The sequence below is a fragment of the Gadus macrocephalus genome, chromosome 8 (assembly GCF_031168955.1).
Source record: "Gadus macrocephalus chromosome 8, ASM3116895v1".
In the NCBI taxonomy this organism is placed as follows: Eukaryota; Metazoa; Chordata; class Actinopteri; order Gadiformes; family Gadidae; genus Gadus; species Gadus macrocephalus.
This window is the reverse complement of record NC_082389.1, coordinates 9,882,722-9,898,853: the sequence shown is the minus strand read 5'-3', so window position 1 is coordinate 9,898,853 and position 16,132 is coordinate 9,882,722. Positions and strand designations below refer to the sequence as shown.

The window sequence follows — 16,132 nt, the reverse complement described above, 5'->3', positions numbered from 1 at the left end:
ACGTCTCCTTACTGGGAAAAGGCGATATGACCACATTACCGGCCTCTCTTCACTGGCTTCCTGTGGTTTTTAGAATCAAGTTCAAAATTCTGTTGTTTGCTTTTAAATCTTTACATGGGCTGGCACCTCAATATATGTCAGAGTTGCCCTGCATTCATGCTCCAGTTAGAGGATTACGGTCAGCTCGGCTGGTGCAGCTGGATGTACCTAGGTGCAGACTAAAGACAAAAGGTGACGGAGCCTTTGCGGTGGCTGCTCCCAATATCTGGAACAGTCTTCCCCTGAGTCTGAGAGCTGCCCAGTCTATTGACCAGTTTAAAACGCTACTAAAGACTCACTTTTTTGCATTGGCCTTTAACACAAATTAAGCTGTTTTTGTTTTGCTTTGTTGTTGTTTTTGCTGTTGTTGTGTATCTTGGGCTATTTGTTGTTTTTCTTTGTATTTTTCTACAACACTTTGGTCAACTATTGTTGTTTTCAAATGTGCTATATAAATAAACTTGACTTGACTAATAATAACGTATTGTGGCGTATAATAATCTATAACTATACTATTACGAATAACGTATAGTGGACAAAGAACTAATAATATATTATCTTTCTTTATAATCTATACTAATAAATAACGTATTGTGGCATATAATAATCTATAACTATGCTTTTTTGAATAACGTAGAGTGTACTAAGAACTAATAATATATTATCTTTCTTCATAATCTAATCTATACTAATTAATTAATAATGTATAGTGGTGTATAATAATCTATAACATACTAGTATGAATAATGTATAATATATTATCTTCTCTATAATATATAACTATTCTATTATCATCTCATTGCAGCACATGACAACATATCGTTTGAACAGAGCTCATAATGTAGAGGCTTCAGGACTGTTCTGGCTGACCAACCTGCTCACACGTGGTCTGGATGTTACGGTAAATATTAAGATCTTCTGATCTGAATCTTTACCCACAATGTCTAATATTAGTTTGGTTCAGGTTCTCAGTTCTCTAAATCGGGCCAATCACGTCGCTGGACCGATAGTTCCTCCTCAGATGTTATTGATGTTGATCGTTGCAGATCAATACGTTTTGGACTAGGAGGTGAAGTAGTGCTGTGTACTAGGGGTGTAAATAACAATAGATGTATTCGTATTGAACCGAATTGGTACGGATGTCAAGGTTCGTTGCCTGGATTTACACGGAGAATACAGGGTATAAAATTAAATAAAACTGGTGTGCGAATTAATTAATGTAATGCCGAACTAATATTAGTTACGCATGTTCTTCAGGGACAACTGGCGCATTTCCACCGGAGGGTGCGGGTCGGTTCAGTTCGCTAATGCCGCGTTTCCACTGCAGGGTGCGGTACGGTTCGGTTCGCAAAGGTGCGGTACGGGTTGCGTTTCCACCGCCAAAAGTGGGCGTGACCCGGACTGAGCCGTACTCGTTTTGCCCTCGTTTTCAGTACTCCTCCGTTGGGGTACTGAAAACGAGACGAGACGCCTGAAAGGGTACCGGAAAATTCGAGCTACACACCCCCTCCGTTGATTGGTCGACAGAACCGTCACTTCCGGGCGACGTGGGGATACAAACAAACAAACAGTAGCCTCGAGGTATTATCTTTACAATGAACATGTCGCGTAAAACGCTTGCTTTGGCGAACAAGGAGGTGGAGACGTTCCTCTGCATTCTTGGGGAGGAGGACGTTGGTTACGATGTTTACGTAGCTGCCGCGGCGATCGACATCCGGCCTACCATAAAGGGTACTGTCGACGGTGGAAACGCGACCTCGGAACTGAGCTGGGCTATACCGCCCCCTCCCTCCCGGACTGAGGTGAACCGAACCGAACCGCACCCTGCAGTGGAAACACGGCATAAGGTGCGGCACGGATCTCGTTTCCACCGCCAAAAGTGGGCGAGACCCGGACTTAGCCGTATTGAGCCGTACTCGTCTCGCTGTACTCCTCTATTGGGGTACTGAGACGCCTGAAAGGGTGCCAACAAGTTCGAGCTACACACGCCGTCTGTTGACTGGTCGACAGAATCCCACTTCAGGCAGGGGGATAATAACAAACAAACACATTATCTGCGAGGTATTTCAGGACAACGGCGAAAGCTTCGTTTATTGAAGAAAATGTCGGGCAAAAGTGAACGACGTCCTCGCCGTCCTTCTTGAACGTCGTACATCGTTGATCTTTGTTCATTGCACGTGTTCTTTTTTTTCCCCCTTGGATTTATTAGCATGCTAAACTGTTTAGGGCTGCTATGAGGTCACAGTGCTAATGTAGCTGCCGCGGCTATCGCCATCCAATTTACCCCCCTCATACCATAAGGGTACTGTCGGCAGTGGAAACGCGAGCCATAACTGAGCTGTGCCGAACCGCACCTTCACTACTCCACCAATCCGCACCGAACCGACCCGCACCCTCCGGTGGAAATGCGCCAATTCTGCACACTTTCATAAATAAGACATGCTGAATTTTCAGTTTTATAACTGATTGTCTTATTTTGTTCACAAGTTACGGATGGAGTCTGGAGGTGATGTGGGGTACTTATTGTTTACTGTTTACATCTTAGATTACACAGTTCAGGCTGTTGCAGATAGGTCAGGGGAGAGACTGTATGACACTAGGTGGTACAACCTGAGACATGCACAATAAAAATGAATTGCCTTCTGCATTTTTGTTTTTTCTTTTCCCCTCATTGTACCGAACTCGTACCGAACCATGATGTCTGAACCGAGGTATCAACCGAACCGTGACTTCAGTGTGCCGTTACACCCCTACTGTTTATTAGTCCCGTGTACTAGTATTATAAACCAGTAACAAGTACCTTAAGCACAGAGCAAAGTTGTGTCCTTACTTTTCGATCGAGGATGTCTGGATAAAAGAGGAAGGCTGTGTTCTGAGCATCGCCATGGAAACAGGGCTGACAGAAGGCTGTGTCGGTCCTGGTTTGGCAGCGAGCTAGCGCAGAGCTAGTTCAGATCACAGCGAACAGACGACGTCCTTGCTCTCGCTCGGGGAGCTCCAACGTTAGACAAATGTTCTTTTGGGGGTCAGAGGTCAACCAAAGTGGGCCACATTCTCTAAACTAATCGCTATTTCAAATCAACCGAGAAAATACGTTGAAACTTTTAAATGATCTTCTCTCGTGTGTTGGGTTTGTTTAGATCATCTTTGCTTTTATTGATAACATGTTGATAAAACCTTTATTTTATGAACCCAAATCATGATATTTTTACACTAAACTCCTTACTCGACTCCTATATTCTCATTGTAAAGATGAGTATGTATATAGATTTTTTGACTTCTACGGGAGAACAAATGGCCTAAAAAGACTCCTCAAATAAAAAGACAGAAATATAGAAAGTAAATCACTCAATACACAATCTTTTCCAATAAGTTCTTTTTTTAATCTATTTTCCAATAAAAAATACATTCATACAGAAACTATTTTACAAAACAATTTCAAATGAAAAACTTTTGTTAAGCCATAAAACAAATAAAAATATAACCTCATATTTATCATTTCATGTTCATATCGAAGAAAGTTTTTGTAGCCAAAGATGTTGCCTTGGAGTACAAAGAAAGTTGTTTTATGGTGAATAATTCAACTGAAAACATTTTGGCCACCAAGATACGATACCACCATAAACGTCTGATTCAAGTTTCAGAGTGGTGGCTGTGGTTCTTAAATCGGTTTTATCTTGCAGTTCTTTATGGGCCACTCTCTTGGATTATTTTTGTTTGAGCTCTGTCCACCATTTTGTCATCTGACTAAAACAACAAATCCCAAGTTATTCCAAAAACAGATGAAGATGAGAATGGAGTGCATCTAATTTACATTTCACTAAACTCCCGCCATCCCCCTCTTTAGAAAAACACACCACTTTCTTTTTTATTTGTTTTTTCATTTTTTGGTCCCAAACCCCTTTAAAATAGAATCTTCCTGTACAAAATTCTCTTAGTTTACAATGTACACGTCTCTGCCTTGTGAAAACCTCTCAGTGTAGAAGGGGAAACAAGCTTCTGAGGTCCTCTATCTCACCAAGGAGCAGTGTTGCTCAGAACACAGCTCAGGTGGACTACGTTGTAAAATACACACTAACACATGTAGTACTCTGAGTAGTACATGTAGTACCACACGCAGTTATGTACACAGTACTACATGTAATACTAGTACTACATGGAGTACTACATTTAGTACTCCATGCAGTAATATACACAAAACGAGATGTGGTACTACATGCAGTAATATATTCACAATGCAACATGTATTACTACACGCATTAATATATACACAGTACTACATGTAATACTACATGTAATACAAAGTGTAATACTACATGTAGTATTCCATGCAGTTATGTACTCAGTACTACATGAAGTTCTACATAAAGTACCACACACATAGTACTACACGCAGTACACACAGACAGGTGTCACGCGTCCTCACACACACACTGACAGACTGAAGAGTGTGTGTGGTTCCACCTTTCCCCTTGTGCTCAGTGTACACACAACCACCCAGAGCCAGGAACCCAGAGCCAGGAACCCAGAGCCAGGAACCCAGAGCCAGGAACCTAGAGCAGGAACCTAGATCCAGGAACCTAGAGCAAGGAACCTAGAGCCAGGAACCCAGAGCCAGGAACCTAGAGCCAGGAACCCAGAGCCAGGAACCCAGAGCCAGGAACCTAGAGCCAGGAACCTAGAGCCAGGAACCTAGAGCCAGGAACCCAGAGCCAGGAACCCAGAGCCAGGAACCTAGAGCCTCCCGGACCGCCTGGTCTAGACCACCTGGTCAGACCCCACCTGGTGAGACCCCACCTGGTCTAGACCCAGGTGGTATAGACCCCACCTGGTCTAGTCCCACCTGGTCCCCCAACGGGTGCAGTAACCAAACTGGTTCCCAAGGCGATGTCTTTGCAGGAGCCGGTTCCTCCGGTTCTCCGCTGTTCCAACACGCCGCCCTCTCTGCTCTGCCCTGGGATTCAAACCAGCACCCTCCTCCATGGGTCCGACCCCCCCTGCGCCCTGGGTTCTGAGATCCCCCCCCCCCCCCCCCCCCCCCCAATCTCCAAACAGGAAGTACAGTTCAGCTAACAACCCGGAACTCTAGCAGTAGCCGTACTGCGCGTCATGAGAACGTTCTCCTCACCGTCGTACCTCTTCACAGGAAGTCGTCATACCGCGGCCGCTACGTGGCAGTCCGACGCCGCGACTTAAGTTCAGCTCGTGTTCCGAGCGCTCTGGGATTCGGTCTCATCAGATCGTGGTGTTTTTTTATTTAATTTTTAAGGAGCATTTCGATTGGATTCGATTTGACTGATGTCATTTATGTTATGAGATAACGCTGACAAACTATGCAGGAGAATTTAAGAATGGCAGTCATGGTGAAGCTGATATACATTGATTTATTGGGGTGTTTAATAATGGTTCTATGGTTATTATTGGTACTACTGATCCTAGAGACTGCTCCTAGACGTCAGGTCAGAGGTGCAGCGTTGAACCTGAATAAAGCTATTCAATACAGCCCCCCACCTGTGTGTGTGCGTCTACAAGTGTGTGTTTGTGTGCGTGTGTGTGCGTGTGAGCATGTGTGTGCGCGCAAACGTGCGTGGTCATGTCTGTTTGCATGTTTGCGCATGTGCACATGTGTGTGCGCAAGTGTACGTGTGAATGTGTGTGGGCAAGTGCATGTGTGCGCGTATGTGTGTGTGCATGCGTGTGATAGTGTGTGTTTTGTGTGCATGCAAGTGTGCATGTGCGTATGTGTGCATCTTTGCGTGTGTGTGCATGTAAGTGTTCATGTGTGTGTGCGCGCGCGTGTGTGTGCATGCGTGTGTGTGTGTGCTCGTGTGTGTGTGTGCGTGTAGCAGGACAAGGCCACGTACGTAAGGCATCAGTTGGGTCAACAGTGCGTTCACAGAGAACAGATGAGTGTCGTAAAAGAATGAAGAAATGATAAACAACAACAACAAGTTGCTATAGCGATAGTGGCTTTCCCAAACGAAAAACCCGGTCCAGAGACCATCCGCAGATGGAGGCTCCTCAGGTTATGATACGATATCGAGTTATACAAGTAGCTGCTCTGGGCGGGCCGTGTGCCGACCGCTGGCCCCGCCCCCGCGGACCTTGGTCCCGCCCCTTGCCGACCGGAAGGCCGTTTGTGTTTGTGAACAGTTTTTTATTTTTCTTTAGTTTTTCTCTTCTTTACCTCCCCGGAGACAGAGCCACACGACAGACGATAGAAGGAGCTTTTCAAAGCGTGTACTTTTTTGAAACAGGCTACGTTATTACATTGCACATTTAATAGCTGCACTAAAACAGACCCAGCCCCCGTGGTGACACGGGGGGCTGCGGTCCCACCGCCGGGCAGGCAGGGGGCGCCCCTCTCTCCCCTGCCCCCGCCCCCCCCGGCCCTCCACAGTCCAGACTCACACCACGCCACCAAACACCAAAACAAAACGTTTTAGCTCGCATTCACTCATCATCAGACAATGGAACACCCCCCCCCCCCCCTCCCCCCTGAATGTCCAGACTCCCCCTCCGTCCAGCCCATCCCCCCCTCCCCCCTGAATGTCCAGACTCCCCCTCCGTCCAGCCCATCCCCCCCTCCCCCCTGAATGTCCAGACTCCCCCTCCGTCCAGCCCATCCCCCCCCCCCCCCTGAATGTCCAGACTCCCCCTCCGTCCAGCCCATCCCCCCCCCTCCGTCCCCCCCCCTCCGTCCAGCCCATCCCCCTTCCGGGCGCTCCATTGATCCCAAGCTGTTCATCCAAAGTCCGAGTCCAAAAAAACGCAAACTCCAGCCACTCCATAAAGCCGGCCCAGGCATCGGCCGCAGCCACTCACAGTCATCATGCACACGGCGGGGGGGGGCGGGGCCCTGGGGGGCGCGCCGGCCCCTCAAGCCCTCAAAACAAAAGCATCCAGCACCACCGAAGAAGAAGAAGAGGTCCACTCCCAGGATGCCGAGCGTCCGAGAGCGTCGGGCCCCCGGTCAGGTGACGGAGGCACCGGGGGCGGGGCAAATATGGGCTGACCGCTGTCCTCCCCCGACCGGAACGTACGCGGAGACGTCTCCACGGAGACCCCCTCCTCCTCCTCCCCCTCAAAGCTCAGGGCACACATCCAGGAACACCTCACAGCGGCGGCCATCTTAGATGTGTCTCTTCATGTGCAGCGCCAGGTGGTCGGAGCGGGAGAAACACCTGGCGGGAACCAGAGTGATGTTAGCATTGAATGGCAAAGGCACTGCATTTATATAGCGCTTTTATCCAAAGAGCTTTACAATATTGCCTCACATTCACCTATTCATGCACACATTCACACACCGACGGCAAGGTCAACCACACAGGGTGACAGCCAGCTCGTCGGGAGCGGGAGGGTGAGGTGTCTCGCTCAGGGACACCTCAACACTAGCCAGGAGGAGCCGGGGACCGAACTAGCAAACTTGCAGTTACCAGCCAACCCGCTCTACCTCCTGAGCTACTGCCGCCCTAGCGTTTCTTACGTTGTGGTGGAACAACAGCCCGATATTAGCGTTTGAAAAACAGGCCGATGTTAGCGTTTGAAAAACAGGCCGATGTTAGCGTTTGAAAAACAGGCCGATGTTAGCGTTTGAAAAACAGGCCGATGTTAGCGTTTGAAAAACAGGCCGATGTTTGCGTTTGAGAAACAGGCCGATGTTTGCGTTTGAGAAACAGGCCGATGTTTGCGTTTGAGAAACAGACCGATGTTAGCGTTTGAGGAACGGACCGATGTTAGCGTTTGAGGAACGGACCGATGTTAGCGTTTGAGGAACGGACCGATGTTAGCGTTTGTTACGTTATACTGGCGAAGGAACAGACCGATGATGGCGTTTGTTGCGTTATACTGATGGAGGAACAGACCGATGTTTGCGTTTGAGGAACAGACCGATGTTAGCGTTTGAGGAACAGACCGATGTTAGCGTTTGAGGAACGGACCGATGTTAGCGTTTGTTTCGTTATACTGGCGAAGGAACAGACCGATGATGGCGTTTGTTGCGTTATACTGATGGAGGAACAGATCCGTGTGAGTGTTTGAGAAACTGATCGATGTTAGCGTTTGTTACGTTGTGGCTGAAAAACAGACTCATGTTACTGTTGTTGTCTTTATAAATATTTGAACCCGTCTTGATCATCTATAATACAACTATGTCATGCCTATAAATCCGACAAGAACTATATGACATATAACTGAGAATCCTAAATCCTAGGTCACAAAAACATAAACCTGACAATATGAACTAAAACCACCCATAAATTCACAAACCCAACGTATATGAACGAATGAAGCTAAGTGCGAAATAACCAAATCATAAACCTGACTTCATAAATTATTGAAGTTAAATGTTATATTTATAACATTTATAACCTAATAAATTCATAAAGAAAACATTATGAACTAGGTAACCCCAAATCTTAAACCCAACATCGTGTTCTCAAACCATCATGCATTCCTAAACCCAGACAATATGAACTCCAGAACCACAATTCCCACATCCAACATCATATATTGATATATAAATAAACATATACATATATATATGTGTGTGTATTCACCTGTCCTGAACTCATGAACCTATCATCATGTGTTATGTATCTATGTGTCTATCCAGGTTTATGTATAGTTGTGTATTCACCTGAATTCATGAATCATGTGTTCTATATCTATACAGGTATATTTATAGGTGTGTGATATAGATCTATGTGTCTATACAGGTGTATTTATAGGTGTGTGTATTCACCTGTCGCAGTGGCTGCATTTGAAGGGCTTGGCTCCGGTGTGTTTCCTGAAGTGTCTCGTTAGCTCGTCGCTCCGGGCGAAGCGCCACTCGCAGCCTTCCCACGAGCAGCGGTACGGCTTCTCACCTGCAACACACACGCAAAGCATCATCAGACCCCAAACACACACACACACACACACACACACACACACACACACACACACACACACACACACACACACACACACACACACACACACACACACACACACACACACACACACACACACACACAGCCACACAGCCACAGGCTAGCCAACACACACTAGCTAACAGCCGTCAGAAATCATGACAACCGGTAACACACACTCGTACACACAATCATACACACACTCTAGCTATTACTCTAGTGAACAAAGGTTAGTGAACACAGGTTAGCTAACACACCCTAGTGAATACAGGCTAGTGAACACAGGTTAGTGATCACAGGTTAGCTAACACATCCTACTGAATACAGGCTAGTGAACACAGGTTAGTGATCACAGGTTAGTGAACACACGCTAGTGAACACAGGCTAACTAACATACTCGAGTTAACACAAGCTACAGGCTAGCGCTACTGAGCGCTAGGCCCAGCAAGGAGCCATTGTTGGCGGTAGCTGGTCCTCGCTAGAGGGCGAACGTAGCACATAAACAAACAAGTTTAGTGCTCTGAGACGACGTCGACATGTGTGGATATGTTGGAGTGATGATGGCTAACGAGACCTTAATACTTTAATACCTCAAATAAAGATTCCTGCCCACGCTCACCTCAGGTAACCCCACCTCGCCGTACTCCAGCCGCTAGTCGGTTAAAAATAAACAGACCAACGCTAACGCTAAGCAGAGCTAGTGATACGTAATAAGCCTGAACTCTGCGCCATCAGTGTTGTGTGTAAACTGTAATTAAAGTGTAATTAGTCAGCAAATGTTTTGAGGCTGAAGGTGTTTGGAAACTCGGAGAGAAGTAGAATCCGATGCCAAACGTCGAAAAGGTGTTCAACTATTTGAGTCTGACACATTTCAGAGGGGGAAGGTTTTCCAGGCATTTGCTAAGGAGTAGAAGAGGAGGAGGAGGAGGTGGGGTGAGGTCACAAGACCATCGCCGGGAGGCCATGTGACCGGTTGCTATGCTGCTAGCCCGAGGAGCTACGTACGAACGCCGCGGTGTTATGTAAGGGAGGGAAATAAAGACCCCCTTCAAGACGGCTGTGGGAGCCATTAGCCGGGTGCTAAGGCGGTTAGCGCGGAATGCCCGGAATGCGGCTAACAATCGCACAGCTGGCCCGCGGGCCGGTCGTCCTGACAACCGGCGGGCTGGAGCTTGTTAACCCCTCCACTGCGGCGGGGTCAGATGTCAGATTCCCAGAGAACTCTCTCCCGGTATTTACGTTTGGGAGTTGTGGTGTGACTCATGTTTTCATTTTCCCAGGGTGCAATCTGAGCCTGTTTGTAGGGGAAACATCCTCTCCTCCTCCCCTCCTCTCGCCGTCTCCCTCCCTCCCCCGGCCCTCTCCCCCGGCCCTCCCCCGGGGTGAGGTCATCTCCTGTGGGTTTCGGGGCGCAGCGCCTACAAACTATTCAGAGTATGTGACGGTGGGGGCGGGGCCACTGGCGGCTGCCGGGGACACCAGCTGACCTGTCTATACTCCATACCATAATACTATAATACCAAAACACAACTAACAAAACATACCATAATACTATAACATAGCTAACATTAGGTTACCCAACATAACCTACATAACATACTATAATACCAAAACACAACTAACATAACATAACGTACCATAATACTATGATACCATAACACAACTAACATAACACAACTAACATAACATAGTACCATAATACCATAACACAACTAAAGTAACATACAATAATCCCAAAAACATAGCTAACATAACATTACTAACAAAGCGTACCATAATACAATTAACATTAGGTTCCCTAACATAACCTAACACAACATACCATAATATCATAACCTAACCAAACATAACCTAACTGACATAACAGAACTAGCAAATTACCATAACCAAGCATAACCTAATGTACATAATACCATAACATAACTGACCTAACATAACCTAACATTACGAACTTAACGTAACCATAATACCATAACATAAATAAAATAAAATAACATAACAGGACTAAACATACCATAACCTAACATAGCCAAACATAACAGAGCATAAGGTACAATAACTAACCCAACATAACTGACCTAACATAGCATACCATAACTAACATAACATACCATGATGTAACCTCATTAACATAACCCGTTCCAGAAGGTTAGTCATTCTCTTTGAACTCCTTCTACAAACTCACACATTCTAGCACATTCTTACATATACAAACACATACTTATGTGCACACACACACACTTAAACACACACACACACAGACATTCTGCACACACTTACAAAATCACTAACACACACATTCTCAAGCACACAGATACATATGCACACAAACACGCACACACACACACCCCCTAGGTATTGACTGCGTTGGCACCATGTGTTCGGCCTTTGGCAGCCAATCAGACTCAAGCGCGGCTCAACTGTGTGGCTCAACTGTGTGGCTTACCTGTGTGTGTGGCTCACCTGTGTGTGTGGCTCACCTGTGTGAGGCTCACCTGTGCGAGGCTCACCTGTGTGTGAGGCTCACCTGTGTGTGTGGCTCACCTGTGTGAGGCTCACCTGTGTGTGAGGCTCACCTGTGTGAGGCTCACCTGTGTGTGAGGCTCACCTGTGTGAGGCTCACCTGTGTGTGAGGCTCACCTGTGTGTGAGGCTCACCTGTGTGTGAGGCTCACTGTGTGTGAGGCTCACCTGTGTGTGGCTCACCTGTGTGAGGCTCACCTGTGTGAGGCTCACCTGTGTGTGGCTCACCTGTGTGTGAGGCTCACCTGTGTGTGGCTCACCTGTGTGTGGCTCACCTGTGTGTGAGGCTCACCTGTGTGTGAGGCTCAACTGTGTGTGAGGCTCACCTGTGTGAGGCTCACCTGTGTGAGGCTCACCTGTGTGTGAGGCTCACCTGTGTGTGAGGCTCACCTGTGTGTGTGCCTCACCTGTGTGTGAGGCTCACCTGTGTGAGGCTCACCTGTGTGTGAGGCTCACCTGTGTGAGAGGCTGTGTGTGAGGCTCACCTGTGTGAGGCTCATCTGTGTGTGAGGCTGTGTGTGAGGCTCACCTGTGTGAGGCTCATCTGTGTGTGAGGCTGTGTGTGAGGCTCACCTGTATGCGTGCGCTGGTGGGCCTTCAGGTGGGAGCTCTTGGTGTACACCTTCCTGCAGCCGTTGAAGTGGCAGCGGTGGACACGCCTCCTCCCGTCCGGCGAAGCCCCCGCCTCCCCGTTGGCCAGCGCGCCGCGGGCCACGCCCCCTGTCCGTATTTTCCCACCGGGCGTCAGGGCGGCGCCCCAGCCCGCGGCCCCTCCCCCCACCGCCTCCTCCTTGATGGTCTCGGGCGAGGAGGGCGGCGTGCCGATGAGGGCGGAGCCCATCCTCTCGTCCTCTGGCCCCTCCCCCGGCAGCAGGCCGGCGAGGGGGTGGGCGGGGGAGTCAAGGAGAGGCGACCCCGCCGGCTCCTCCGAGCAGTCGGATGCGTCGCTGCTGGCGTCTGACACGAAGCTGCCGCCGTCCGGCCGCGGGTCATCGTCGCCGCGCCGACGGGGGAGGGGCTCGGCGGCATCCGAGTCGTCGTCCCCGGCGACGGCGGTCTTATCGCCGTAAGCCAGCATCAGCTTGCTCCACAGCTCCTCCTGGCCCTGGAACTTGATGTCGGTGGCGGAGACATACGGCTCACTCTGCAGGTAGCGCTCCAGCTCCAGACACGTCTGGAGGAGGAGGAGGAGGGGGGGGGAGTGAGAAGAGAGAAGGAGGACGAGGAGGGGAGGGGGGGAGGAAGAGGAGGAGGAGGAGGAGGGGGAGGAGGAGGGGGGGGGGGAGTGAGAAGGGAGAAGGAGGACGAGGAGGGGAGGGGGGGAGGAAGAGGAGGAGGAAGAGGGTTAGGAAGAGGGGTAGGAGGGAGAAGGGGGAGGGAGGAGGAGGAGGGTGATGGGGGAGAGAAGGAGGATGGAAGTGTTAGTCGCTGAGTTGTGAACGACCGTAAACCAGAAGAGGTTTTGTTTTCTGTGAATGCAGAAGTTCCTGTGTGTGTGGTTATTCTTAGTATCTGCAGGATAGACAGGAAATACATCATGTCCTATGCAGAGGGGGGGGGGGGGGAGCTGTAAGGCTGCCCTCAGAGGCCAAGATTGGTGGATTTTACAGGAAGCTCAGTGCCTTGTGAGAGCATCTGGAACACAGAGAGTCCTCTCTGGCTGTGTGTCTGTCCAATTCTCTGTCTCTCTCTCTCAATTACATGTTAATGGCTTGATTACAGAAACATGTCTCCCTTTCTGTCTTCCTATGTCTGTCTCTCTCTATCTCCTACCTCTCTACCCATGTCTCTCTCTGTCTCTCTCTCCTCCCTCTATGTCCCTCCCCGTGTGCTGGCGAGAGTGCAGGGGGACTTTGGGGTGAGGATGAAATCTGCATGACTGTGAGGGTCCCAGTGGGGGGGAGAGTGCTTGTAGATCTTTTAAAAGCATCAATTATTCACCGTAATGTGGATTTAATAATGCATCACGGGCCATCGCCAGAAATAACACTCACGACAAGGGAGGGGAGGGGGGAGAGAGGGGGGAGGAGGGGAGAGAGAGAGGAGCGGAGAAGAAATTAGAGGATGAGGAGAAGGAGACGAGAGAGACTGACTGTAGAGGGGAGCAAGAGAGAGAAACAGAGAGAGAGAGAGCGAGAGACAAGGAGAGAGAGAGAGAGACAGAGAGAGAGAGAGACAGCGAGAGAGAGAGAGAGACAAGGAGAGAGAGAGAGAGACAGCGAGAGAGAGAGACAGCGAGAGAGAAAGAGAGAGAGAGACAGACAGAGGTGTCTGGGATCGACGCTCCCTTGCAGACCCTGCGGTGTGTGAGCGCTGATGGAGAGCTGGGGGTTTTCCTCTGCGGAGGGGAGAGTACCTCAAAGCCTCCTTAATCAGGGGTTAAAGGTCACACACGTCCGGCTAATGCTGGCTAATGAAGCGGCTAACACAGCGGCGGCGGCGGCCGTGCAGCGCGCTGCTACAGCACTAGAGGAGGACTTATTAACACCTCCTTATGGAGGAGGTCCAGACCAGGAGGACCAGAACCCTGCTGGAGGTCCAGACCCCTCCTAAAGACCAGACCCCAGCATTCCCTCTCTCCATGAGGGCTGCACCTCGTCTGCACCACAATGTCTCTCATCAGCAACGGGGTCCGTTTAAATTCCTGGGAGGTCGTGCGGTGCCTCGCCAGCTCCTTTCATTCTTCCACCTCCTCCTCTTCTCTCCTCTCTCTTCTCCTCCCTTCTCTCCCCTCTCCTCCACCTCCTCCTCCTCTCTCCCCTCTCCTCCTCTCTCCCCTCTCCTCCTCTCTCCCCTCTCCTCCTCTCTCCCCTTGTGTAAAACTCTGTCCACTGTTCAGCGGTTGTAGAGTTGCAGCCAAATTGGAACACACACACTCTCCCCCCCCCCCCCCCCCTCTCTCCCTCTCTCTCGCTCCCTCTCTCCCTCTCTCTCCCTCTCTGTAGCCTATTTCTGTCTGTTTCCCGGCCGTGTCTGTGTTGGGCTGTCACTCGCAGTGGCGTGCGCGTTTGCCCGTGAAAGAGAGAGAGTGAGAAAGAAATAGAGGGAGTGGGAAAGAGAGAGAGAGAGCGGACAAGAGCGATACAGAGAGAGATCTTGAACAAGAGAGTGATAGACTGTGTGTGTGTGTGTGTGTGTGTGTGTGTGTGTGTGTGTGTGTGTGTGTGTGTGTGTGTGTGTGTGTGTGTGTGTGTGTGTGTGTGTGTGTTATGTCTGTCTGACATTCTATGTGTTTGGGGAGGGGGGTGTGTGTCAATGACAGTCAATGTGCGCGTGCGTGTGTGCGTGCGTGTCGAGCGTAGTGTGGGACGGCGACCTCGCGCACGGAACTCATTCACTCCTGAAATCTGCAGCATGTCGCGTTTCTCTGTCCCGACACAACAGCGCGCGGCATCGCAGACACACACACAAACAAACACACACACACACACACACACACACACACACACACACACACACACACACACACACACACACACACACACACACACACACACACACACACACACACACACACACACACACACACACACACACACACACACACACACACATACCACAACAGTGTGTTAAAATCTAAACAACCAGTTCTTATCTGAGATCTGCACGCGCGGCGGCTGCAGACCAGAATAAAAACAACCAGAGATCTGCGGGCGGAGCAAGTTTCAGAAAACATGAACCGGCGGTGCGCTACAGAAGCGCTGAGCTCCAGACGCGCTGAGCCCCAAACGCGCCGAGCTCCAAACGCGCTGAGCTGAGCGCGGGTTCCTGTTTACGCACCGAGGACGCACCGTCCCCGGTCACCGTGAGAGGCTACGGGAAGACCGAGCACCGTCCCCGATCACCGTGAGAGGCTACTGGAGGACCGAGCACCGTCCCTGGTCACTGAGAGAGGCTACGGGAGCACCGTACCTGCTGCCAGTACTCCTCCAGCGATGGCAGCGCAGAGAAGTATCCCGTGTCGTGGACGATCTGGAGCTCGTGGAAGATGCTGCACATCGGAATGACGTCCATGTCCGTCCTGGGGCGAGACGCGCCGCGCGGAACCCGGCCGGGAATCAAACTCGACCGTTGCAAAGATGTTCATGTATCGCAGCCCACTGGAGCCGAGCCGTGCTGTGACGCGTTCAGGTGGAGAGGCGCGCGGAGTGCCACAGTGTGTGCCTCGGTGTGTGCGTGTGTGTGTGAGGGAGAGAGAGAGCGAGAGCGAGAGAGATAGAGAGAGAGAGAGCGAGGACACGCGTTGCGCGCGCTGACGGCCGACAGTGAAGTCGATGCCAGTCCGTCAGCTCGCTGTAAACTTCCCCCGATTCAAAATTACACGCACACTCTCCCCACGTGACCGCACTACGCTCCGACACGCCGGCCAATGGGGTCAACGGAGCGTAGCGCCCGCCCACCGCACGGCCTCTGGCCAATCACGGCGCAGTCAGGGTTTATCCCGTGCGACGCGATTGGCGCTCGCCGCGCAGCGCCTCTCGCTGTGATTGGACGAGGCCGGCTCTATTTTTAGAGCACTATATAGAGGGGAACTCGTCCCTCGTACCACTGCGAGGAAGTCCGACACAGTTCCAGCTCTTCTGACGAGCCGGGCAGCTTGTAACTGCTGGCCAGTTTGCGCAAGTACGCACGAACATAATAACAGCAGAGGCAGAATGC

At 50.1% G+C, this 16,132-nt stretch overlaps 1 protein-coding gene and 2 long non-coding RNA genes across 3 annotated transcripts; all 3 read right to left on the bottom strand.

The window, feature by feature from the left end:
* Positions 1-3,400: 3,400 nt before the first annotated feature.
* Positions 3,401-6,577, bottom strand: LOC132462930 (uncharacterized). Its single transcript, XR_009526932.1, has 2 exons — positions 4,634-6,577; positions 3,401-4,592 (listed from the first exon to the last, which is right to left on the bottom strand). It is a non-coding gene; the product is annotated as an uncharacterized LOC132462930 (long non-coding RNA).
* Positions 6,578-6,735: 158 nt separating this feature from the next.
* klf6a (Kruppel like factor 6a) lies at positions 6,736-15,790 on the bottom strand. The gene is made up of 4 exons (XM_060058708.1): positions 15,386-15,790; positions 12,047-12,647; positions 8,783-8,906; positions 6,736-7,223 (listed from the first exon to the last, which is right to left on the bottom strand). The coding sequence occupies exons 1-4, from the start codon at positions 15,485-15,487 to the stop codon at positions 7,172-7,174; spliced, it is 879 nt and encodes a 292-aa protein (XP_059914691.1). The 5' UTR covers positions 15,488-15,790; the 3' UTR covers positions 6,736-7,171.
* Positions 8,913-11,664, bottom strand: LOC132462929 (uncharacterized). The gene is made up of 3 exons (XR_009526931.1): positions 11,479-11,664; positions 11,415-11,431; positions 8,913-11,384 (listed from the first exon to the last, which is right to left on the bottom strand). It is a non-coding gene; the product is annotated as an uncharacterized LOC132462929 (long non-coding RNA).
* Positions 15,791-16,132: the final 342 nt, after the last annotated feature.

Bases quoted from the DNA above. Each gene is read 5' to 3' on its own strand.
- klf6a (XM_060058708.1), bottom strand. From the start codon at position 15,487: ATGGACGTCATTCCGATGTGCAGCATCTTCCACGAGCTCCAGATCGTC. The intron at 8,907-12,046 runs GTGAGCCTCACA...TGTGTGTTGCAG, and splicing joins CCACCAGCGCACGCATACAG to GTGAGAAGCCGTACCGCTGC. The intron at 7,224-8,782 runs GTGAATACACAC...GGTTCCCGCCAG, and splicing joins AAATGCAGCCACTGCGACAG to GTGTTTCTCCCGCTCCGACC.